This window comes from Tetrao urogallus (assembly GCF_951394365.1).
Source record: "Tetrao urogallus genome assembly, chromosome: 1".
Classification (NCBI taxonomy): Eukaryota; Metazoa; Chordata; class Aves; order Galliformes; family Phasianidae; genus Tetrao; species Tetrao urogallus.
In genome coordinates, this window is record NC_136813.1 from 184,926,689 (window position 1) to 184,952,564 (window position 25,876).

At 36.7% G+C, this 25,876-nt stretch overlaps 1 protein-coding gene across 1 annotated transcript in view; it reads right to left on the reverse strand.

The window, feature by feature from the left end:
- SEMA3A (semaphorin 3A) overlaps positions 1-25,876 on the reverse strand; it is a gene marked incomplete at its 3' end in the record, with an annotated part of 166,877 nt that overhangs the window by 47,957 nt on the left and 93,044 nt on the right. The window contains exons 6-7 of the mRNA XM_079545666.1: positions 17,387-17,480; positions 10,201-10,320 (exon numbers count right to left, since the gene is read on the reverse strand). Coding sequence (XP_079401792.1) covers positions 10,201-10,320; positions 17,387-17,480 — 214 coding nt within the window. The remainder of the gene's footprint in view (positions 1-10,200; positions 10,321-17,386; positions 17,481-25,876) is intronic.

The following is a 25,876-nucleotide window of genomic DNA, read 5'->3' on the forward strand; positions in this document are numbered from 1 at the left end:
CTCCACCTTCCCCCCCCGCGGCAGCCAGCATGCTCCAGTCACATCACACTTAACCTTTGCCTTGGCTTCTCAAAAAAGAATTTGTTTCACTCTATTCACAGCTTCAACAGTTTGGCAAACTGCACTTGAGTGCCGCACTGGGCCTTTATATTGAACACACTAATCTGATTGTTTTTCCACTCTACAAACTTTGGGTCAACAATCAAGCTGCTGCCAGAAACTAATTAATTTGCAAACAGGCCCCATTTTCACAGGGGGAGAGCTTTTGAAACCTATGTCAGCAGAGCTGGTCACACCATGGTGACATGCATTGTCATGGCATCCACTTTTCTGGGTAATTCTCCTCACTAATTTTTCACCACACACATGAACTCAAATTACCCAGTCAACAGTAAATTTCTATTGAATGCCCACCAAACTCTAAATGTGCTGTCCTGAGAAGAGGAAATTGGTATTGACAGGGTCAACACTCATTAAATTGATGGCTAGAGCAGAAGGGAAGAAAAGGCACAAGAACGTACAAAAAACATCAGATGTGTGTCATATCTCAATGAAGAGGGCTGTAACAGACCCCTTCCCACTTTGTTGAAATCACTTAGTATTCTGCGGTGTGATTCCCTACCAGCAGATTTCTGCTTAACTTTTCTTGAATAATTGGCTGGTTATTTGTTAACAAGAAAGAAGGCAGAATTTGGTACCTGAAAGTCACTACTTTTCAAGCATCAGAGAAGTGGTGAGCCCTCACAGAGATCTCAGAGCTCATGGGAAATCCAGCTGAGTTTGCAAGGTCTGTAGTACACATGTAGTGCCTTTGGCATCAGGCCACCTTAATCTGATTTACATCTTTGTAAAAATAATAATTACAAAGAAAACCAGATTGTGTAACTAGAAGTGAGGCCTAGCCAAAAAGCAAAACAAAGTGCAGTTGTAGAACCTGAACATTACACCTGTTTCAGATAAATTATCTTTCCTATTTTATTTTTCAATTTTCCTATCGAAATTCGTCTCCAGGGTAAGAATTTTCAATAACACTTACTGACAATTAACTGGAGCAGGAAGGTAATGTGTTTATATTTATGCATATATGTATAGACCTTTCATGTGTAGATATACATGCATGGTCCTTTTAATATATATTCACTGAAAGAAGTACACAAAGCTGCCCACTGTCAACTGCAGAAATTATCCATTGAAGTTGATACATGTTTATTACGTATGATGTAATAAATATCACATAAATATCATCATATAAATATCATATCATCATATAAATATCATATAATTACCTATGATTTAGCGGAGTGTTGTTAGAGTAGTATGGTTAGGATGCATTTGGACTCAATGACCTTTAAGGTCTTTTCCAACCTGAACAGTTCTATGATTCTATGTGTCTATATAAATAAACATTCCTTCATTGTCAGGTAAATATAAATATAAATATAAAAAGAGTAAGTTAAGAGCTGGAAACATACATGAGACCGTTATTCCTGGGGTGCACTCCTGCAGCTGAATTTTTGCACAGCGCCTACATTTGGAGGTGGCAACTGAGACTCAGGTTTGTCATTCTATGTCTGTAATGTGCAACCCAACTGGGTCATTAAATCTTGATTCTGACCACACAAACAAGATCACTCAATTTGTTCAGTACAGCCAGGTACAGACTTATTCATGTCAAGCCAGACCTAGACAGAGCTTGTTCTGTCTCAGTTATCCAATTTCCTCCTCGGAAAAGTCAGAGAATAGCGGAAGGAAAGGGCAATATTCTTAGGTCTCACCCTGACATGATGCTTACCAGGATTTACTGGATTGTTGACGTGATAGTGTATTCACCAGTAATATAACAATTACAATTAAAAAAAAAAAACCCAAAAACTATCATTTCTAACATATTACCAACAAATCAATTCAATGTACATGTGTAAGCACATATCCCAAAGCTGGCAATCACTTCTTTTTCTCTGTTTAGAAAGAAACTGCACAATGATCTTTTAGGGACTGAGGTCATATCTCACAGTGCTTGTTTAGAGAGCTATAAATTTCTTTCCTAAAAACTGTACTGTGTAGAGCATAAAAGCTTATCTGGGCTCCTGTGAAAACCATGCTTTGAACTCTGAGCTCTCTCATTATTTTTGATCATATATGCTCTATAAAGAGGGTGAGTCACAGCACGAGTTACCACAAAACAAGGTTCCTAATCTACACTATCAGCTATTATTTTTTTGGTGTGAATAATAAGACTGACCAAGCTAACACTCATAAATGAGAACATGGTTAATCATAAGACATACACATATCCTAAATCAGGTGTTGCTGAACTAATGTGTATCCTAACTTCATCAAGCTTACTGTGGCTATAATACAAACTAATATGTTTACTGATGCAAGTATTTTTCTGTAATTCATATTCTCTAGAGTGTCAGGAAGTTCTCAAAATGTGTGATCAGAACCATGGGGATGTCCTCTTTTGTTTTTCTTTCCTACTCTCTGAATCCACTCTAGCCTCAAAACTCATCTTTAGGCTTTATCTATTTTTCATACCTAAATGAAACAAAATCTCATTCATAGCACTTAAGGTGAATGAAAAAAAATGATGCAATCATTGACAGTAGCAAGAGGAGAGGGGAGGGAAGGAGAGGAAAGTGGAGGACAGGAGGGGAGGGGAAGGGAGAGGCAGGAAGGAGGAGGGAGGAAGAAGGAGGGGGAGGGGGGAGAGAGGAGAGGAGGGGAGAGGAGGAGACTAGGAAATATTTTGCTAGGAGTGTTTAAAATAATTTTGTTCAGGTGACTTTTGGGGAGTGATTTTTCTGATTCTTTTTACCCACCACCTTCACGATCTTTCTCACATCCAGAGGCAGTGTAAAGCAACTATGCATTCTTTAATTGCTACTTGGCTTTCAGTTTCCAAATTAGAGCCTTTTATTTACTTTGTATAAGGATACAGGCAGGGGCTATCAGTCAAGATGAATTACTGGATTCACCTACGTTGATATCTTCCAATCAAATACTTGGTTGAGCTTATGGCTCCCTGTGTTGTAACCATTTTAGTTTGAACACCAAGTAATAACAGCAAGAAAGAAGTGCATCTTTGTGCTTCCAGAAATTCAACATTTCTTCCAGGAGAAATAGAATGAGTTATAATAAAATGTATTCAGAAAAGACTTGTTAGCTTGCAATGAGAAAAGTAATTTGAAAATTTTATTCATTCTCTCGAATTTGGATCTAGAAACTTAAGGAAGAAAAAAAGAGTTGTATTCCATTCTGTTCGCGTTATTATGCCACCGTCACCATAGTTTCTGAATACTTCCTAGCACTGTGCTAGGTGACATTAGCATTTGTCACACATGGAATTTATCACTGTGTAATTATTTATTGCTATTCTTAGCAAGGAAGCTAAGGGGAATGGGGGTGGGAGGGTGTATTAAGTGAGAAATGAGACTTGCTTATACGTTTTGTTCCTGCAAGGCTTTGAGCTGTTCTTGTCTGCATGAGCAGTGGTGGGAAAATGCTGGGCTTGGTTCCATGCTGCAGCCTGCATGATAGGAGATATCAGCTAACTAATTTGGTTCAAAGATATAAATGCGTACTTTAAATGCAAGATATCCTTGAAAAATAAACCTCACTGTTTTCACTGGTAAGATTGTTTAAATATTTCCTTGTATATCTATGTGAACACAGACTGGAGTCTATTTACTTCAGTTTCTCACAGTGTCAGACAAAAATACTATCTGAGAGCACATAAACTGTTATTAAAGTTCCTCTTCAAACCTGCTAGGCTGCCCCACTGACTACAGATTTGAAAATTAAATTTGCTCATATCCAACTTGTATCCAACTTTTTCAAAGGTCCTTCATTTAAATAGTTCTTTTCTTGATATATTGTGTTTATAGCATCCACCACCTCTTTTCTCCAAGAACATCTCAGATAAATTTTAGGAAATAGCCTTCCTAGAGTAAACTAGGATGGTTTAGTCCCATCTGTGCTGGAAGGTTATCCATTTTCTGTCTGCTTACCTTTGCTGGCATGTATTATCACTTTCTGTATGTCTGGATTGCTAATGTGTAGGAGGTGGGCTGGAAAGTGGGAAACTAGGAAGGCATTTAGGGAGCAAGGAGAGGCACATAAAAGAGGGATGTGAGTACATATGGATGGATGGAAAAAGAGTATGATTTGGCTGATCAAATTAGAATTATAGATCAAGAATGCAGTAAATGAAAGTGTATAAGCCTCAACAAGAGTAGCTGGAAGAGAATAAAGGCTCGATGCATTTACTACATCCTTATTAGATGGGAAAATATCTTATAAACAAATTGAAATCTTGTTCTCCTCTTGCAATTCATATATAATCAAAATTAGGTGTGTAAGTTGCCAGTGTTGGGACATCCTACAAAATGCCATAAACAGAAACAACATACAGTGATAGCTAAGGTTCTGTATTAACGCCAGGAGAGTATCAAACCCTTATTTCCAAAAATGGAGCCTGTGAAATTTAAGAGAGCATTTTTATTGAACAGCCACTCAGCTTCTATAATTCTCAGCTGTTTATGTAACTGTAAAATAAAGATTATCAAGGACAATAACCCCAAGGGAGTAAGTACAACTGCTGCCCCATTTTAAAAATTAAGCCATGGAAAGTATGATAAAATAACATTATAGAGCAGATTTAAATCCACAAAAAGCAAGGAAATTCCACTCTGTGGCTGGAAATCCATCCGGACTGTCTGCCTTAACTTTGCTGTTCCCTCACTATTTGGAGTGTAAATCACATTCATAATACTACCTTAATGTGGATTTTGTGATTTCATTTCCTCTCAAACTTTGTGCATCCCAAGTTTGTTTTGATTTTAAAATAAATGTTTATGGTCATTCATTTTATGAATGTTAACAATTTAAGGCCAGATCCCCCATGCTTGAGTAAAATAAAATTAGGGTGGCTTAAAGCTTTCCTTCCACTCCCCTAAACCTCAACTTGAAAACTATCTTCAGTGCACTGCTTAGCATTTGCTTTGGTACACTGCACCACCATTTCTTCTTTCTTGCCTCTAGCCGTGCCCTCAGCCCTTGCATGAATGCTTCTTAAGCTTAAGAGAAGGGAGTGAAAGATGTACAGCAAACTCTCCATTTAGCTCTCAGACGAACTCCCTAGTACCAGGGGAAGCTACTCCAGCCTGCACATGACTCCTACTCATCTTGTGTTATTGCCGAAACAGTTCACAAAACCAGGATCTGATCTACACTTCCTTGAAATAACGTTGGTTTCTGATGGGTCTGAACTATACAAGGTAATGGCACATCTAAAGAAAAGCATGCTTTTTGTCTATAGGCAGAACTCTGTGGGAAATAACATCAAAGCTATTAGTCCTATAGTAAAGGTGAACATGTGATTTTTTTGTTTGTTTGTTTTTTTAATTTCAAGACGTTTTCAGAGAGTCCAAATGTATTCTTAAGCCTCACTGAGACCAGCCCAGACTGTCAAAGTTTTTTTGTGCAGAGAAATACTATGCACTTGTACAAGGAGCCAGTAACGTCCACACACATGGCTTATGACAAAATGCATGATTTGGTGTGGGGCACTGAACAGCGGCTTTTCATACCAACTCGACTTCCCTGAGCATGGACATATTTTACTGTGTTTTTGCAAATGCCTGCATGTCACTTCTGGCTAACTCTGTATCAATAATTAAATATACACTGCTACAGTGACTGATGCATTGTTCTCTACCTTCTAGATGAATGCCCTGACTACACAGCTATAGAATCAGTCTCCCTTGCTTTATTCGGTTTGGTGACTATTTAATTTTTTATGCAAAATGAAATGTCTTTAGAAGCCTGACAGCATTTAAAATTTTTAAAAGACTTAAAAATATTTAAGAGCTGCTGGCCAGCACCTTCCCTTGGGCTGTGCACAGTTCAAACCCCTCTTCCCAGTAGCAATAGTCTTATTATGAGAGGTGGAACATCTTCAACACGTGATTCTGTAATCTCTGTAGAAACTCTGTGTTCATACTTTAATCCAAAAACTTCTTGTGTATTGTTGTTCAATTCCAGATGAGGTTTAAATTCTAGGAAAAACTCATGCACAAGTGTTCCCTTCATTCCATTTTTGTTACCAAGAAGCTGTGTTCTCTGCACTCTGACCTTAGGTTTAATACGGGGAAAGCAATTTCAAATCTCTGTTTTGAACAAAGTAAACACAAGCAAGAACTTTGCTGCGTCACTGGCCTGAGGATAATGGATTGATGTTCAACAAGATCAAGTGCCAGGTCCTGCACTTTGGCCACAACAACTCCAGGTAACACTATAGGCATGGGACAGAGCGGCTGAAAGATTGTATGGAAGAAATGGACCTGGGGGTGTTGGTTGGTGCTCAGCTGAATGTGAGCTAACAGTGTGCCCATGTGGCCAAGAAAACCAACAGCATCCTGGCTTGTATCAGAAATAGTGTAACCTGAAGGAGCAGAGAAGTGATCATCTCCCTGCACTCAGCTCTGGTGAGGCCACACCATGAGTACTGTGTTCAGTTTTGGGCCCCTCACTACAAGAAAGACATTGAGGCTCTGGAACATGTCCAGAGAAGGGCAACAAAACTGGTGAGGGGTCTGGAGCACATTCTTATGAAGATCATCTGAGGGAACTGGGAGTGTTTAGTCTGGAGAAGAGGAGGCTCAGGGGAGACTGTATAGCATTCTACAACTGCCTGAAGGGAGGTTGTGGTGAGGTGGGGGTTGGCCAATTTTCCCACATGACTAGTGATAGGATTAGAGGAAGTTGTGCTAGAGGAGATTCAGGTTGGATGTGAGGAAATACTTCTCTGAGACAGTGGTCAGGCTCTGAAACAGGCTGCCTAGGGAGGTGGTTGAGTCACTGTCCCTGGAAGTGTACAAGAAGACTGATAACTGGCTGCCTCACCACCTATCTTTTAAGCTTCATGCAGATGAGGAGTTCACATTTTGGTCAGAATTGCAGTCCTTATCAAGTTTTCAGTATCTGTCCATTAGAACAGTGGTTTTTAACCTGAAGATAAGCATACTCTGGACAGTAACTGAAAAAGCGAACCCATCACTACATAGCAATCCATGCTTTTACTAAAAATGTGTAAATGTTTACAAACCTAGGATTCAAAACTAGTTTGTACAAATGTTTAGGAACATTAAGTATACCTCATCCTTCAGTGCAAATGTGTTTTATTAAAAATATACTCACCTTAAATACATGCAATCACAAAACTTTTTAATTGCATTAAAAGATAGACAAATGGCCAAAGTAAGAATAAATATATAAAAATTAAAAAGTCAAAGGCATGTCTGAAGAGTTTGAAATCCAAATGGTTATCATTTTTGGACTTCCTTGCTGGATGCTGAAAGTAGGAGTCCTATGCAGAAAGGCTGCCAGGACATTACCATTGGGAAATTAACAGTAGAGTTTTAGAACCTTTAATAGGAGCACTGTAGTGCAGATTTTAAGTCAAATTTTGCCTCTTAGGAATGTAACTTCATTGACTTGCAAGGGAGAGACAGATTTCAAAAATGTACTTATGGATCATTGTCTATTAAATTATATACAGCTATGAGAATAGATTCTAAAAGCCTTTGTTTGATTCTTGAGTTTTTAAACCAGCTTAAACTTATATTTCCATACAGGAAGATAGTTTAAGAACTACACTTAGTGTTGAAAATAATCTTCACTGTGTGCTATGGTAAATACTGCCTTTCTACTTCTATGCTTCTTTTGGATGATATTTAAATTCTGAAGAGTCTGACATTCATCGGTTCTTTACATGCAAATGTCTTCACCTTCCCATCTTGCATAAAGAGGTTGTGGTTTCTACTCTGTCAGATGTAGCCTTAGTGCTAATTTGGGAAAAGTAGTTCTCACATTTAGTGCTGAAAGACTGATAACCGAATCCACAAAGGAATGACACATTTTCAGTGATGAAGTACTGGAGCTGTGGACAGTGGCTGTGCTTTTCCAACATACAAATGCTCCTGACTCAGCTGTCATTGTGCAAATCTAGAGCACAAAAGCAGATTTTGCTTGCAGGACCGTATTCTATGTCATCACAACTATCACAATGAAAATGAACATTGCATTATATTGAATATATTTTTACTCTCACAGTTTCCAAGACAGATGGATATATCTGTAACACTGTACTGTAATGTTTTCTGAAGTACAGCTATCTTCTCTATCACTGTAAAAAAAACCCCACAAACTAATAAACAATATTGCTGGTTTACTAGGCAAGTATCAACTGACCTGACAGTTGTACGTCTGAGTTATGACTAAACTAAATTTAACAGGAAAAAAGTCAGATTCATACAACTCATCATCATAAAAACACACCTATGTACACACACATACACATATGTGGTTATCTGATACATACATACAGTGTATATATGAGAGCTGCTCTGAAAGTAATGCCTTCTATTTTATTACATTGGTCCACGACATCGAGGCGAATGTTGGTAGAACGTCAGTGGAGATTGAATCTTCCCAACAATATTCCATTACATTTTGTTGCCATGCAACAGATGACAGGACAGAGGCAGTCTACCAAAATGGTGTCTGACATAGAAGTACATGTGAAGCAAAGGTGTGCCACTGAATTCCTTCATTTCCTACAGAAAATAATTGCACCTATTGATATTCATCAATGCTTGCTGAATGTTTATGGAAACTAAATTATAGGTATGAGCACAGTGAGGCAGTTTTATGTGACATAAAGGCTTTTGTTCAAGGCTGATGAAAATGTGTAGCTAAAGGTGATGACTATGTTGAAAAACAGTATTTTGTTGCTGAAAATTTTCTCTATGAAGTAGCGTTATTGTCCTTTTTGCATCTGTTGTTGTTCCCATAGAAATAAAAAGGAGGCATTACTTTTAGGATACATGTCTTAAATAGTTTTGTTCATCCAACTTCCAAAAGAACTTTACAATTTTAACCATGAGATTTAGATTGTTTATCGTACATAAATCTAATATAATAACTAGTATGACAGAAAACTTCCTTACTTTAAATGAAAAGAAACTGTTGTTAAAAAACTGGCTGCTGTTACACACTAAAATGATCACTTTGCACTGAATTAAAGAACCACACAAGAAGACCCAGACATTAGCACAGACATAAGTAATATGGTTAGAAGTGAAAACTATCTAAACACAATTCTTTTCTTTGAATTCAAAAAACAGGAGTGCAAGTCTGACAGACGCAAGTAGCATGTACAGAAAAAGTAGCTGAGTCAAGTTTTCAAAATTAAAATATAAATTAACATAGACTACAGCTAGCATTACTGGCCCACTTAAATCAAATGGCAGCTTTTTAAAATGATGAATATTCATTTCCAAAACTCTCATAATCCTGGTGTAAATCCAGTTAAATTAGTGAAAATTTCATAGAATCATAGAATCACAAGATTGGAAAGGACTTCCAAGGTCATTTAGTCCAACCGTCCTCCCCTTACCATTGCTACCACAAACTACTAAACCATAATTAGTAGCTCCTTGTCCAGACTTCAATAAAATTGGATAGAGAACTCAAACACATTTTAAAGTACATGAAGTCAAAACAAGATTTTCATTGAAGCTATCCCTCTCCTCTCACCCTATACACATGAACAAGCAGCTACAGGCGTGCTTAGCAATATCCATATCATTTATATTTTTTCTCTTTTTGTCTGCTGAATATTTTGAAATGCAATAACTTGAAATACCCAAGATTCCTTTCATTTTTTCCAACCCACTGACAACTCTGGACTGCTCAGAAAAGTCAGTGGATTCACTCTCTGTTGCACTTGGTGGCCAGTGTCAGATTCCTTTCAATCCAGTAAAAAATTAAAGCTTGTACAGAATTTAGTCCTGCCCAAGGCTCTGTAGTTACTTTGTGTTGACGTGTGGCTGATGCCTCCCTAGGCCTTGAGCTTCTGTCCAACTTACGCCCTATAGAAATCAGCTCCTGTGGCTTAATTGTGTTAACTTAGTTTCTGTATATGTTTTAAATTTAATCACACTCCACAAATCTCAATGTAATTAAAACAAAAATTCTTCTTTATAAATCACTTTTGATTAGTTTAACTAGTTTAAGAGAAAATTCTGCTTCAAATAAAGGAGGAGTGTATATGGCACAGATGTTGCTGGAACAAAACTGTGTGCTATTCTTTAATAGCTAGACAAATGTAACGGGATAAATGTACATCTTACATACCATTTAGCCACCGGGAGTCGTGCTGCTCTGTTCTGATTGGATGGTGATGCCCCAGAGTTCGGAAAATGGCAAAGTCTCTGCCCATAAAGTCTGCTGCTGTGCCAGAGTACAATTCTCCATCTGTGGGAGGATGTAACTGTAAGAAACATTTCTCAAATTTCCAGTCATGGTAAGAGAAAGTTGTCAGTCCTCTGTTTATATTATACTAATGGGAGTAACAAGAAAATTACACAGCAATAAACCATATGCAATTTATTGTCATTGAAAATATATGATTAGACCCACTTTCTCACTGCAGAACTTAACTGTAACCTCTCAAATGAGCTTTTATCCGCCAACTGCAGACACTTTACCAAGATGTGTTTGTATGCTTAGGCTGGAATAGTGAGAGACTGTACATCTATACCTGGAAGACAGCAACACACAAAAACAAAATACTCCTCAAAATCTATACAGCTATAAAGTTATTCTATTTTGAACATTTGAACAGAAGTTTTGCCTGGAGACCTCCACAATTTTTTTACCCACACTGCAGGGGTTTTGTCATTCTGTGTTTAGAAGTGGAGAGAGGCTCATTGACTCGCAGTTCAGAAAGTCATCATATCCCTTTGCTTTTTCATGCAGGAACATTTTTTTTTTTTTTTTTTTTTTCACTTCTCTGAAAACAGCAAATCCTCTTAAAAAGGGAAGACAGAACATAGTTTTCAGCTTCTGCCACTTTTATAACTGAGACTGGCAAAGTGCAGCAGCTAAGGGAGAGATCAAATGAGATCATCTGCTACTACCTCGACCCCAAGCGTACCACAGTGAACAAGAGGATTAGAAGTCGACCTGTGATACTTCAGCCCATAAATGGCACAAACATAGCCCAGCTGGAAAGGAAACTCACAGTATTAGAGTCACAATGTTCCTCTCTTGAAGTAGCTAGAGGAATTCTGGAGGAGACAAACATAGCTTAAACACAATGGACCAGATCAAGTTAAATACATGCCAACTGGTAGAGAAAATAAAAATAATAAATACATAATAACTAGACTTATAGAAGATATCCAGTATTAAAATAATAATAATAATAATAAAGTATTTATCATGTATTTTTCTAGAATTAATGTTAGAGCTTTCATATGAAATAATCTGAATTCAAATTGGTAGAAATGCTTTCTCAGAACTCTACCGTTTTATGCCTAAAAAGGAAATGAGATACTCTCTTCTATACTTCTAATATGGAATTAAAGATCATTATTGCTTCTAACTGCTATTTTCAGGCCACCCATTTTAAATGAGTTTCCTGTGAAAAAGAGAAGCTTAAGGATGAAATAATCATTTCTTTAAGCTAAAGTAATAAATTTTTCATGGTCATGATGAACTCTATTTTAAAACACAATTTAGAAATTCATTCATCATTTTTAATGGCAATTTTAGATGTTTGCCTGGTAGGACAACCATGTCCAAGCATGCCTATTGGATATCAGTGGCATCTTTTCCCCAGAACATTGATACCATGAAATTATCAGTTGAACTTACTGAGGCTCTGTACCATATGGTAGCCATGAAACTCAGGAAGGGTGAAAACATGATAGCAGAAAGGCGTGGTATTGAATGAATTCACAGCAGAGATTAGAATAGATCAGTCGTGCCCAGCAGGAGGTGTAATCAGAATTGAAACAGAACAGCATATCCTTAATTAACAATTTATCATTCCTCTATGTCATTTTCAAGTTTTTAAAGGACAATCACTTAATTATAGTGATTATTATGTACAGGGTATGCAGTTAAGTGTTTAAAGAACGTAAAACCTTTTTGCTTGAGAAAATGGCTTTGATGCTGTGCTTAACCTTTCTTTAACCTTATCTTCAACCTTATCTTCATTTGCTTGTCTTCCACTCCCAGGTGAGTTAGGCTAAATCAATATACATCAAAGGGGAAGGGAAAAAAAGTAACAACCCCTATTTACTTACTACTTATAAGGAAATAGAAAGGTCAGTTAAAACAAAAACAACAACAAGATTCAACATTTTATACCTTAAATATGCACATCCTTTGATTTAGAGCTATTGATAAACTACTTAAGATTTAATGTGAGGGGGCTAGAGCACAAGTCTTATGAGGAGTGGCTGAGGGAGCTGGAACTGTTTAGTCTGGAAAAGGGGAGGCTCAGGGGAGACCTCAGTGCATTTTACAACTTCCTGGAGGGAAGTTGTGATGAGGAGGGGGTTGGCCTCTTCTCCCAGACAACAAATATGACCTGAGAGAATGGCCACAAGTTGTGCCAGGGGAGATTTAGGTTAGACATAAGGAAAAACTTTTTCTCTCAAAGAGTGGTCAGGCACTGTAATGGCCTGCCCAGGGAGGTGGTGGAGTCACCATCCCCAGTGGTGTTGAAGAGGTGCTACAAGATATGGTTTAGCAGCTTAGTGCATAGTTATGGTGATAGGAGGATGGTTGGACTAGATGATCTTGTAGGTCCTTTCCAACCTTGTGATTCTACGACTCTGTGATTTTTACCTCCTCTCATAGTTAAAAGAAGGCTAATCTTTGTTTCCCTATGCAGACCATCTTTTAGGCTGATATTTGCTCATTGATATGCTAGGAATTGATTCTTCTGTCACTGATAGTTTTGCTGCACTATTTCCATTGTTAGTAGTTTTCAAAGCAGTCTTCATTGGCTTTAAGAAGGAAATGAAACTAAATAGAAAACTTACAAACATCTCCTAGGCAGAACAAATGAAACAAAAAAAAGGTTGCCACTTTGTATTTCCAGTCCAACTGCATAAAACAAGGACTATGGCTTTCCTTACAGAGCAAAATGACGGCCCTCTGTTGTTTGCATAGAAAGAAAGCACTACATATTGGATACAAATTGTTGCATGCTAAAGAAGCAGCATTATAACATAGGCATGCAAATACACCTATTAAGTTTACTGGTTACTAATTTAGGGGGAGAAGAACTATTTTTCCTACATATTGAACAGAAGAGTCATAGAAGTGCAGGACTCTTCTCCCAGCATCTCTCCAAGTTCATCACCAAGTTAATATGTTAAAAGCTAAACAGTATGCATTTATTTGCCAATTTTTTCTATTCAACTCTTAGGGAAGGCTGCATTCCTAAAATGCAGCACAAGAGAGACACAGAGGTGTTGGAGTTGGTTCAGAGAAGAGTCACAGACATGAACAGAGGGCCGGAACACCTCTCCTATGAAGAAAATTTGAGGGAGCTGGGCTTGTTTAGTTTGGAGAACAGAAAGTTCTGGGGCAATCACCTTGTGGCCTGCCAGTATCTAAAAGGAGTTCACAAACAGGAGAGAGATGGACTCTTTATACGATCTGAGAGTGACAGAACAAGGGGAAACGGTTTTCAACTAAAAGAGGAGAAATTTAGATTAGATATTAGGAGGAATTTTGTTACTCAGATAATGTTGAGGCAATGAAATAAGGTACACAGAGAAACTGTGGATGCCCCATCCCAAGGCCAGATTGGATGGGGTACTGGGCAGCCTGATCTAGTAGATGGCAACTCTGCCTGTGGTAGGGTGGTTGAAACGAAATGATCTTTAAGGTCTCTCCCAGCTTAAGCCAGTCTATGATTCTCTGGATCTGTGGTCTTTTTTTTATTATACATTAACTGAAGTTAAGATTTTCAGAAGCACATAGTTGTGCCTTGAAGTCACTTCTGTTAAAGACAAAAGCCAAAACACCCCTGAAACTAAAATAAACTCTGAAATCCTGAAACTCAAATGTACTTAATAGCTAAGTTGTAATACAGTGATAGCAAATTCTTGCTTGGTAAGAGTCTAATGAATTTCAGATCACATTAATTCATATTTGGAAATACAAAGGCATCTAAAACAATGTAAATAGATAGATAGATAGATAGATAGATAGATAGATAGATAGACAGACAGATAGATAGATAGATAGATAGATAGATAGATAGATGGATAGATATTCTTTTTGTTCTTTTAAACCAGTGAGACACAGAACTATAAACAGCCTTGAGGATTCTGGATAATCAGAGCTTTTGAAAATCCCAAAGGAACATTTCCTAAACAGCAGCTGACTGATAATGGAACAATGGCTGTCTCCTTCCCTGAGTTATTTTCAACTATCCCAATGCTATTGCTTTAGACTAACACATTCAGTGATAATTTTCTCCTGTGATTTTGTTTTGCAAGTACCACGCTCCTCTCATTTTTCTCCTGCCCTGGAATATACACTTGCAGTGTATTGCCCAGAGACTGCTTAGTGTCTACTTATTTGTGCATTAGCCCACTCAAATGGGGATTGTTTCATTAGCAGTATACAGATGGGAATGGCTGAATAATGTCTGATATTAGTAGGAACTAGTTATATCATGTTCCCAGCTGGTGTTTACTTAAGAGTAGAGTAACAATAACTACTTTTAATGAACAACTCTTAAAAAAATAATGAAAAAATGTTTGCAGGTGGATGAGGGAAAGAAAGAATATTAGAAAAATATTGGAACAATTTGAATAAGGTGAACTTCTGTTGTTGTTTTTGTTTGTTTGTTTGTTTGTTTGTTTGTTTTTGCAAATACTGAATTTTATTAGGAGAGAAGAAACACTGAAGATCCTTTAACAGTAATAAGAGTTTCAGCTGAAATGTAAAATAAGAATCTTGAGTACCAAGGGCTATTAAAAATCTTAAATTACTTTTTGCAAACTAACCTTGGTGTTTTGACCAAATTCCAGCCTAGGTAATTACATATCACTTACCTAAGATTTACCTCCTAGTTAGGGAGTCAAAAACGTACTCTTTTTTCCCGCTTAGTAAAAAGCTTTCTTTAGTGTTTTTGATGAAGAACAGAAGTTATTTTTTCCCTCCCACATTTAACCATTCAAATTACTTACTCTTCTCAGCCTTCTTCCATTTTTGCTGTAGCTACATTTTGTTACTAATTATAATATAGCATTTAAATAAGTGCTGAATAATTTTTTTTACATTTGCTCTCTTGAACCTGAGGTAACCCCTAGTTGCTTGTGAATACTGATAATAGCAGATAAGGGGCCAGGAGCAACTGAGCTATCTCTCAGCTCAGAAGGGAAGAAGGCATCTATCCATATTCTTCATGGTGTGAGGTATTTGTTATAAAGACGTTTTTCTGGCCTTCATAGTCCCATTCACTACTTCAAAGAACAGTTGCACCACATCTCTCCATACAGACAATGCTCATTCCTTATTTCTCACCTCCAGAGTATTGAAAGGCTTCTCACCTCCCAATTTGAGGACAGGAAATTACCTTTGGTCATAATTTTGGCATAAATTTTATGCATTTTGGCAAAGATGAGAGTAAGTCATTGTGAACCAGAGTGAATCTGCTGTACAGCTTCTTAATATCAGTAGAACTTCTTCACTAAAATATTGAAACAACTGCAGCATTATAATCAACGACACAATATAACTGTGAGGTAGCTCTGAGGAGGCAGAGCAGAAAGGATGTTCACATTCAGGATGCAGGAATGCTAATTTTAGCTTCAACATGAATCTTGTAAGTCACTGGAGCTGCAATTAGTCACCGGCATTGAATGTTGAATTTGTGCCATTTTCTACAGTGTTAATACAACCATGACTCTAATGGAAGGCTGATTTAAAGCAAAATATGATGCTCAGTCTACTGTTTATTAGGAGGAATAGTACATGGAGTGAAAATTATTGAGATAGGGAGTGGACTCACAAAAACAAAGATGCTTTAAAGACTTGAAATCTAAGCCAAGGGAAATAAAACAATCATATTTGTGCATAACTAAGTAGAAAAAAAAAGGAATGCGAAAAGCTAGACACTGTTGATTTTGTGCAGTTGCATACCAGCTATACCATGTAATACTGGCTTGCCATCATTCTCTTTCTTGTACTGTACATTAAAGTAAATAGTAAAGCCAATCCCTTGAGAGTAGCTATGACACAAATTCAAGTTGCTCCAGGCACTAATTTATACACTGGACTTTTACACATACTTTTTTTTTTCTTTCTTTCTGTTTGTTCAGGATACAAGTTGGGGCAAGATGTGGAAGCCTTTCTTGTTTTTCCTTTCAAAAAGTGCATGTCCCCAGGGTAGCTCATCACCTGTGAACATTAGGAGCTTCGAAGATCAGGAAATGAGGCACACTGAAGATTAAATTTTTGTTGTTGCCTCTTTTGAATAGTTTCACTTTTAAATACAATGCAAATAAAATTTGTAGTCACTAAGCAATACTAGACATACATAGTCCCAGAGAACACAGTGTATCTGGTTATGTGTCATTTTCCAAAGGCTTCTGTGATAAGAAAATCTGCAGGCTTCTGAGACTACTGCTGTCCCCTTGGATTTGAAGTTGTGATTAAGTGCCGGAAAGTTACACATTAAGGATAAAGTGGCTACTCTTAGGCAGAGTTCTTACAGAAATAAGAATCAACTTTGTTTTGCTCTCAATTTCTTCTTCCCTTAATTTCATCTCACAAAACATTTTTTGTGAAGGAAGAAGGAAAAACAACAAACACAATTTAATTACATAAATTAAATCAATTATATAAATTAAATCAATTAGATTAGTTTAATTAGATTAACATATGCCAGGTGCTCCATACATACATATTCTATGAAACTAAGTATTACTAATTCAAATATACTTAATTTATTGAAATCCCTCTGTTCTGGATAGGAGTCTAATTGCATTCACTGTCAGATACATCTTTTCAACTGAAACATCATTTTAAGGCCTGGACCTGTGAATGTTTGTATATCTTCAACTCAGATGTGAGTACAACTTGGTGATGGACTTTACTTGGCTACAGTACTGATACGAAGAATTGCTTATTCCTGCTCTCATTTTGCTCCCAGATGTGCTGGTGCAACCATCTGTGAGGGCACACAGTAAAGTGGGCAATTAAAATACCTCCAGAGTCACCTAGTTCTGAGTCTGAAGAAACAAGATGTCACACAGTGGTAAAGCAGTTAGTGTGATACTTGAATCTTGTCTTACACAAACTCTGCTCTCATGACGGCTGGGCCAACTGTATTGAAAAATGAAACTGGAATGACTAATGACTACTTCAGCTTAGACAGAAAACAAATAAAACAAAGTCCTACCATAGGTGCGGTGAAGAGCAAAAATAAATAAATAAGTAAATAGAAATGGCAGGGAACTGGCAGTGAATGAATATCTCACTGAACTCATGCTCTGGCACCTACCTACTAAAAGAGAAGCTGTCAGCAATTTAGGATCGTAAGGGCTTTTCCCTCGGCCGTTTTCAAAATGTGAATCTTCCATCCTAAAAATGTTGTCCTGTGGAGTGGAAAAAAGAAAGAAAAAAACAATTTTATTTGATGAAATGAAAAATAAGTTGAATTAAATACAGTATATGTAATGCATACTGTTTGGTGGTTTGTTTTTTTTTTGGCTCAAGAGAAGTGAAATTACACTAGGAGAGTATCTGAAAAAAGTCCCCATTTTCTAATCAGTATTGTGCTGATGGTACTCAGAAGCACAAATACACGCACACAGCTTGTGCCTCATCTAGTCTACTTCACATACACTTTACCTGGTTTCATTGAACAGCCTATGCTTTCACAAAGAATATGCCTGTGTAATTTCAACTGAAGAAGCTGGAATTTCAATGTTTTGACTGAAAAAATGAAAGTGCAGATTAATGTGTTACAGGATGCTAAACCTGAACTTGAGTTCTCAGTGACCTACTGGTTTTACATGATCAAATACAATTTTAACTTCATCAGCAAAGCTCTTTTTCAGTAATGTGCAATGCAAGTTTTACAAAATGGCAGTTGGGGGAACAGTACATGGGGTTATAAAACAAGATTAAAAAAGGCCTCAGTCAACACTAACTCAAATCAAGGTCAGTAAATCCAAAGCAATTGGCTTTTCAGTACATTTAATGATTTTAATTTTAACTGGGGGACCAAATCTGCCAATCAAACATAATAGTTTGTTTACTTTATGTTTTACACTAAGGGTAAAACCAGAATAATAAATGCTTTTTGCATAGTAGACATTATGTTGATAGAAGAATTGCACAGGGCACAGTAAAAGCTAAAATTTCCATTTTTCCATCTGCACTGTGGTTAATTTCCATTGACACCTAACTAAATCATGGAACTCTAAAGCCAGGACACACTCTGGCAATTATTCTGGGAATTATTCTGTGCACCCAGTTCTCAGTCACTAATACCTAAAAATTCTTTGAGGTAGATAACAAAGGCAGTATTTTAATAAATATAAATTAAACACGAATTTCTTGCTGTCTGATCAGAGATAATTATCTGTTTTAAGAAAAAAAAAAAAAAACCAAAAATAAGTAGCGTGGAATATGACTAAAGTATATGTATTCATAGAATAAATCAACTGAGAAAATATTAGAATATATAGAAATATGTAGCTTCCATTTGAGAGAAGACTACTGCCAGCACAGGCTGTTACTCAGCTTTAGTTTTATCTAAACAAGTCTTGAAAACCTTCCATTGCACCCTTAATGATTTTTTTTTCTCTAAAAACAAAACAAAACAAACAAACAAAAAAAAACCAAACTAATCCTTTTTTTTCATCTGAGGAATCATTTGTGGCTTTCAGTCCTTGTTATATTATCTACTATGATGTGGAAGAATGAGAGTAACTACCCTTAAAGTAGTTACAAGCTGTTCTTAAGTTGCCCATTTTCCTTCTCTTCTCTGTACTAAATCTCACACAAGAACTTCAGAACAGAGAAGCTTCACTAGTCTGTGAACTCCAGAAAGTATATTGTATTGTCTTGTGTTTGAAAGTAAAAGCTTCAAGTAATTGTACACAACTATTTCATTCTCAAGGATAATGCTCCAGAGCTCAGTGCTAGATCCTTGGCGCTCCATAGTGCTGTTGTAGGATGTAAAATATAAAAATAAACTAACTCAGTTACTTTGATTATATATATATTTTTTTAATGTGAAGATCAATCACACAAATAGCTGATATTTTCAAAGGAACTCCAGAAGCTCTTAACATTTCACTTCATTTACTGGTGAAAAAAGGTGAAGGGAAAATGGACTGTTTAGCAGAACAGCCTATCTGAAGAGATTTCCTACTTTGAAAGATAAAAACTTTGAGCAAACTTTGTGAAATTTGATCCTAGAATTCAAGCACAATCTTGTAGATGTAGCCTCCTTGATTATATTTGTATAGTCATCCTGTATCTGTAATATCTTGCATAATATTAAATTTATTACTTTCCTTTTGTCCTTTCTACTTTTGAATAGTCCAGACACATTCCTCACTTCTCTGCAATTTTCTGACTTTACTCCTTCTGACCAGAAATGATTTAATAATGAAAAAAGATTTTTTTTTAAATGCTGCAAGTACATGTATAGAACTTAAACAATAAATAAAAGCAGTAAATTCAGGAGAATGCTCTACTTCAACTACAGTAATATAAAAAGGCACTAATGCTACAAGCCATTATTGAAAAATGTTATTAACAATCTACATTTACTTGGGATTTCTTCTTAGTAGATGATAATTGCTCAACATGCACACCAATGGATATTTGATAAGGCTATAAAGTCAGTGGCAGGACAGTTAAAGCAGAAGATATTCCCAAGATTATTCCATTTGTCATTATGGACAAATAGGAAACAGATGTGGAAAGTGATTTGATATAGGAAGGATCTGATTTTTTACTATATTCCTCTGGTTTATGTCACTGTAACTTCACTGATATTGGTATATAGCGAGCGAAAAAGAGTGGAAACTGGTCAGCCTAAGTCAAAAATGATCTACCCTTTTCTTTGTGATTGTAGAATAAACCATTTAAAATAGGAGGTATGACAGGGAAATCCCACAGTGTTTTCATGTTTCAGTTAAAATGCAATGTAGACACACATTATATATATAATAAGTTTCCAAATGTATCAGTGACTAATAACTATGATAAATATATCACTGTTAAGTGTCAAATGAATGATAGCCTGAAGCCCCAGAGAGTTTTGATAAACATACTACGGGAAGTCTAACCTATCACAAATAGGGCAATATGCCCAAATACCTTTTAGAGTATTGAAGTCAAACCATCTCTGTCTGTACACCAAAAATACAGTCAACAGAGAAATAAAACCTTTCCTATGTACTCCTCCTTGTCCCATCTCCCCCTGACCTCAAGTGGAAGCCTAGAAAGCTTAGATTGTAAGTGATACCATAGAATCACAAAATGTTATGCGTTGGAAGGGACCCTTAAATAAGGCCCTTCATTATTATAAGGCTCTTTCTAGTTCAACAGTCCATCTATGATTAGGGACATTCACAGCTATATCAGGTTGTTCAGAGCCCCATTCTGCCTCATTTGCATGTTTCCAGGGGTGAGACATGAACCCCATCTCTGGGCAGCCTATTCCAGTGCTTCACTTTTACTTATTGTAAAAAGTTTTTTCCTTATATCTAGTGTAAATTTCTTCTCTTTAAGTTTAAAACCATCTTCCCTTGTCCTGTCACAACATACTCTGGTAAATGGCCTGATTTTTTCCTGTAGTCCCTTTTTAGATACTGAAAGACAGCTCTCAGGTCTTGTCAGAACTTTACTTTCCTCCAAGCTGAACAGTTCCAAGTCTCTCAGCCTGTCCTCATCTCATTGATATATTTCTCTAGATGGCTTCTTGAAATATGTGCTTTCCTGTAGTGCACAGTTTGATAGACGTCAAGACTTGGCCAGAAAGAAATATATTTCAGATCTTGAAATAAATGTAAAAGTTCTGATGATTGCCATTATTTTACTCCGTTATTTTACAGGCTATCGGGATTCACTTTCAAACATCTGAAACATGTCTGGAATAAATTTCCTATATCATGATAATGAGTGGTGACAAGATATTGCTACTTGACAACACTTATTTCATAACTTGCAATAGAATTCAGCCAGCCAGTACCATACCAACCTAAAGTTATATATATATGTATATAATGCATTAGATAACATTACAAACACACACACACAAGAGCTGGTCCAAAACTAATGCCTCCTATTTTATTATGTTGGCCCATGACATCAGAGGTGGATGTTGGTGGTATGACACTAGAGGTTGAAGCTTCCCAACAATATTTTGCTATGTTTTGTCACCATGTGACAGATGACAGCAAAAGGGAAGTCTGACAAAAATGGCATCTGACATAGAAGTATTTATGAAGCAAAGGTGTGTTACCAAGATTCTCCATGTGGAAAAAATTACACCCATTGACATTCATTGATGCTTGCTGTAAGTGTATGGACACCAAACAGTGGATGTGGAACAGTGAGGTAGGTGGTGGGTGGTATGTTTCAGCAGTGGTGACAGTGACAGCAGATCATCTCGATTGGTGCAGATTTTTATGATTGCAGCATACAGGCTCTTGTTCATAGGTGATGAAAATGCATAGCTAATGGTGGTGACTATGATGAAAAACAGTATTTTGCAGCTGAGAATTTTCTCTATGAAATAGTGTTATTGTGCTCTTTGTGTCTGTTAAGTGTTGTAGTTTTCACAGAAATAAGCAGGAGGAATAACTTTTGGAGCAACCATATATATGTAAACATGAATGTATATCCACATATATATCCACATATACATAAATGTGTATATATACCCAGTATAGAAACTTTTAATGTCTTTTCTTTCCATCAATTTCAGCTGCCACCCAGTCCAGAACTCTCTCAATAAAGCAAGGAGATGAAAGATAACAGCACACACTAACTGTTTTTGTTATTATATTTTAAATATTCTTTCCTAATTTAGTACTGTTTATGGCTAGTAAGAAAACTGGTGATTATTGGAGAAGAGACAATTTTTTTTTCTTGGGCAATTCACACAGAAACTGTTGTAGAATTGCAGAATTTAACACAACAAAATCACTGCTGGCTGATGATGAATTAATGCAGTGCAAGTACATGATCTGAAGAAGCTATGTTGATGGAATGCATACAGTCACAAAAGAGGTATTACAGGCTTAGTTTATAAGGTATGGAAGATATAGAAAGATTTGACAGCAGTGATGCTCCTCAGCTGTGCTAGAGTGATTGAAGGAACTCATATCCTTACTTTTGTAACCCTCAAACCATAAATACCAAGGAGCGCATCTCCAAGGCACCTTCAAGGGGCTAGCTGATCCTCATGACAAGCTGATGAACAATCATGTGGGATGGTCCAGAAACATTCAAGATGCCAGGACACTTTGGAAATAAGTTAAACATATTTTGTTTAACTAGTAAAGGTAGTTTTGGCCACATCTGTGAGCACTATTGAGGCTAATATTTCCCTGGCCATTCTCACAGATTCTGTTGTACTAATACAAAGAGTTTTATATAAGAAACAGATTGGGGAAAGAAAGGAAGGGAAGGGAAGGGAAGGGAAGGGAAGGGAAGGGAAGGGAAGGGAAGGGAAGGGAAGGGAAGGGAAGGGAAGGGAAGGGAAGGGAAGGGAAGGGAAGGGAAGGGAAGGGAAGGGAAGGGAAGGGAAGGGAAGGGAAGGGAAGGGAAGGGAAGGGAAGGGAAGGGAAGGGAAGGGAAGGGAAGGGAAGGGAAGGGAAGGGAAGGGAAGGGACAACAAAACTGAAAAAACAAAATAACCTGCCTGGAGTATGACAGTAGATGGAGAAGGTGATCCATTTGAAGGACTTTAAGGCAGACGGCAATGTCTCTTAGCTGAGACAGAAGTTGCTGGCAGTTAAATCTGTACTCAGCATCAGTGAGAACAAAGGGAAAAGCCTCACTTCCTGCTCAAAGGAAAAAAACTATAGAGAAGGCTTGGATTTACCTCTTCTACACAAAGGCATTAACTGCACATGATATATTTGCTGCCCAAATCACAGTCAGCAGAAAGCAACAAGTACCTGTGAATGACGAGTCAGCCCAATCAAGAACAGCAACTCCCAAGGGCAAGGTCACTCTTCATTGACCATAGAAGATGCTTCATATGAACTTAGGTCTGAGCAAACAGGATGTAGCCCTTCTGTAATGAATACTGCTGAGGCAGCTGATAGGATACATCTGACTTTGAGAACACAGGCTGATGATTTTACATTTTTTTCCTTTTTTTTTCCCCTCTCCTCTTCCATATAATTCATTTTTTTCATTATTTTCCTCTAGTTCAATACAACTTTCTGAGCACATATTTTATGACTATATGAAAGATATTTCACAGAGTCTTTTAAGTACCTTTCAGTCTATGAGAAGTGATTTATTTATGAATTGTGTTACTTTTCAAGAAGAATTTTAAGTGGAACAACTGTGTGGGATATGGCTATGTTGTTATTGTTATTATATTTCCTATTTCACACTTAATCTATTGAATCATGAAAACTGTTAAATCTGAGGACTTTGGTTTCAGGTTTGGGAATCACACTGTTATGGAACTTTTAATAAGAAACTTTTATTAAAGTCATCCCAGTGGAATGCCTTATTTTTTAAAAAGTGCAAGTGTAAATAAATATAATGTGAGAAATTATGCAAAAAAAATAGAAATATTAAAACAATTGTAAACTTTGAGGGAAGTGGTAGCCATTGGGGAAATAGGTGAAAAGTGACTGAAGCAATAATGCAACTATTTCAAACTATTAATTATTAAAATAAAAAAGGGGGGAAAGAAATACAAGGAGTCTCTGACTTTCAGTATTCAGTCTCCATGTGTTTTTACTCGCACATGTTTGGAGGATACTGGACTCTGGAACACCTTTATTATATTTTGTTTTCCAACTTGAGGCTCAGCAGAATCGAGTTATCGGAAACCAGCTTTAAAACCCTGTGGGAAATCACTCTTAAGTGAGAAATTTTTAGTAAAATGCTGTTCCTAAGAAAAGGTCTCCAGCTTCTGTAGGACCTGCCTCTTGGTTTTCTATGCTATAATAATGGCAATTGAGAAGGATCTTTGTTGAAGAAACTGCAAAACTAATGGTAAGTATCTGCCCAACTCCCTGTGCCTGTCCTCAAAAAGCTTGCCCAGATTCTTGATCACTGCAACTCCTCTCCTCTCTTCCTTTTCAGACCCCAAAACATGTTCTGAACTCAACCACACTTGCAGAGTTCACTGAAATTTGGATAGCTGAAAATGCTATTTTTGATACTGAGCTGAAAGAGCTGTAGCGATCATCTTTACCTCCATGCTTCCTTTTGTAGATTAATGAAAACAGTACAGAGTTCTAGATTTCTGTGTCTCCTTTTATCTCAATATGTCACTCATACTGACAAGTTTTTCTGGCTTACAATGTTCAGAATATATATTAAAATATAGTAGACAACTTGGGTAAAGATTGGAAAACTTGTCTACCTAGACTGAACCAAATTTAGACAACTCTCAATAGTTCTGGTTGAATAAAATATCGGAAGTCCCACACTTCTCTGCTACTTTTTGAAATTAAATGAATTAATATTCATTAAGTTATCAGAAACCTTTGCAAAGAGGGAAGTGTTTTATATCTGTCTGTCATCCATCTATCAATCTATTTAATTATCTATCTACATTATTCTAATTCAGTTAATTTAATGAAAGGGAAAACAGCCAAATGGGCTGTTCAGAAACAGCTATTTTAATCTATTCATTATCTCTAGTTTGATTCCGTCTGTCTCTAACTGGAAGACAAAGAAATTGATACTGTTAAATAGTGAAGACTTATTCACTAGTATATATACTATTTATATGAAGAATAGCATCTTTTAAATAACTGTGCAGCATAAGTGGGTAGGCCGAGCCAAACTGAAAAAAGAAGTATACGTTTGTGGGCCAGTCTTATCTAACATACGTGCAAGTTGGGTTTCGTTTTGTTTTTCTGAGAAGCTATTTACCCATTTGCAGTAAGCCTAAAATACTGACTAAATTAGTACATTAGGCAAAACATTGTTCTAATTCTGGATAGCACAAATAAATGAGTAGACATGAACAATACCAAGGTATTTCATTTTAGAGTCATTATCCCTTTAGCAAAACTTTCAAAACATTCACACACATAAAAACAAACAACCAAAAATAGCACACTGTTAATATGAATGACATGGTAACCTTAAGTGATTAGTAAAGACACCAAAAATGCTATCCCAATAGCATACCAGACACTAGATACCATGAAGGATATTGAACAATTCTCAGAGGACACTGTGAATTAGAATGTCTTTGTACTGCAGCTTTCTGTGTTGTCAAGTGTAATACATCACCTGAGATCACCGTCTGACTCAAATAGGATGACCTCTGAAAATATAACTACCATGCAATGACTGTCTGTTCTAGTCTAGTTATTAAGTGGTCTGCATATGTAAGCAATAAGATCCATAAAGCTAAAACCAGTACATGAAACTAAAAGTCTCAACTTTTTTACTGTTCTTATTCTTACCCCCAACATATTTTCCACTAAAAACATTTGGAACAGATTCTAATTGCTTTAGCAGATTCTACTATTATGTTAAATAAATTATTGGGCCAAAGTCTATTACATGATTGTACTAGTTTTCTATGGTTATTTTTAGCATTCAAGACCACTTCTTTCCCCCTTTGTCTTCTGGATTTCCTGTAAGTTATTAGACTGTGGTGAGGTCAGGCATCAGAGGAAATAACAGCAGTGCTAACTCCTAGACTCAATGTTTTATGAATTACTGAGCATCCGTGATGTAATGGCAATAAATCTAACCCAATCTCATTCTTATGTCCTGTTGTAAATAAATGAAGTTAGCAAAGGTGTTATTTTAT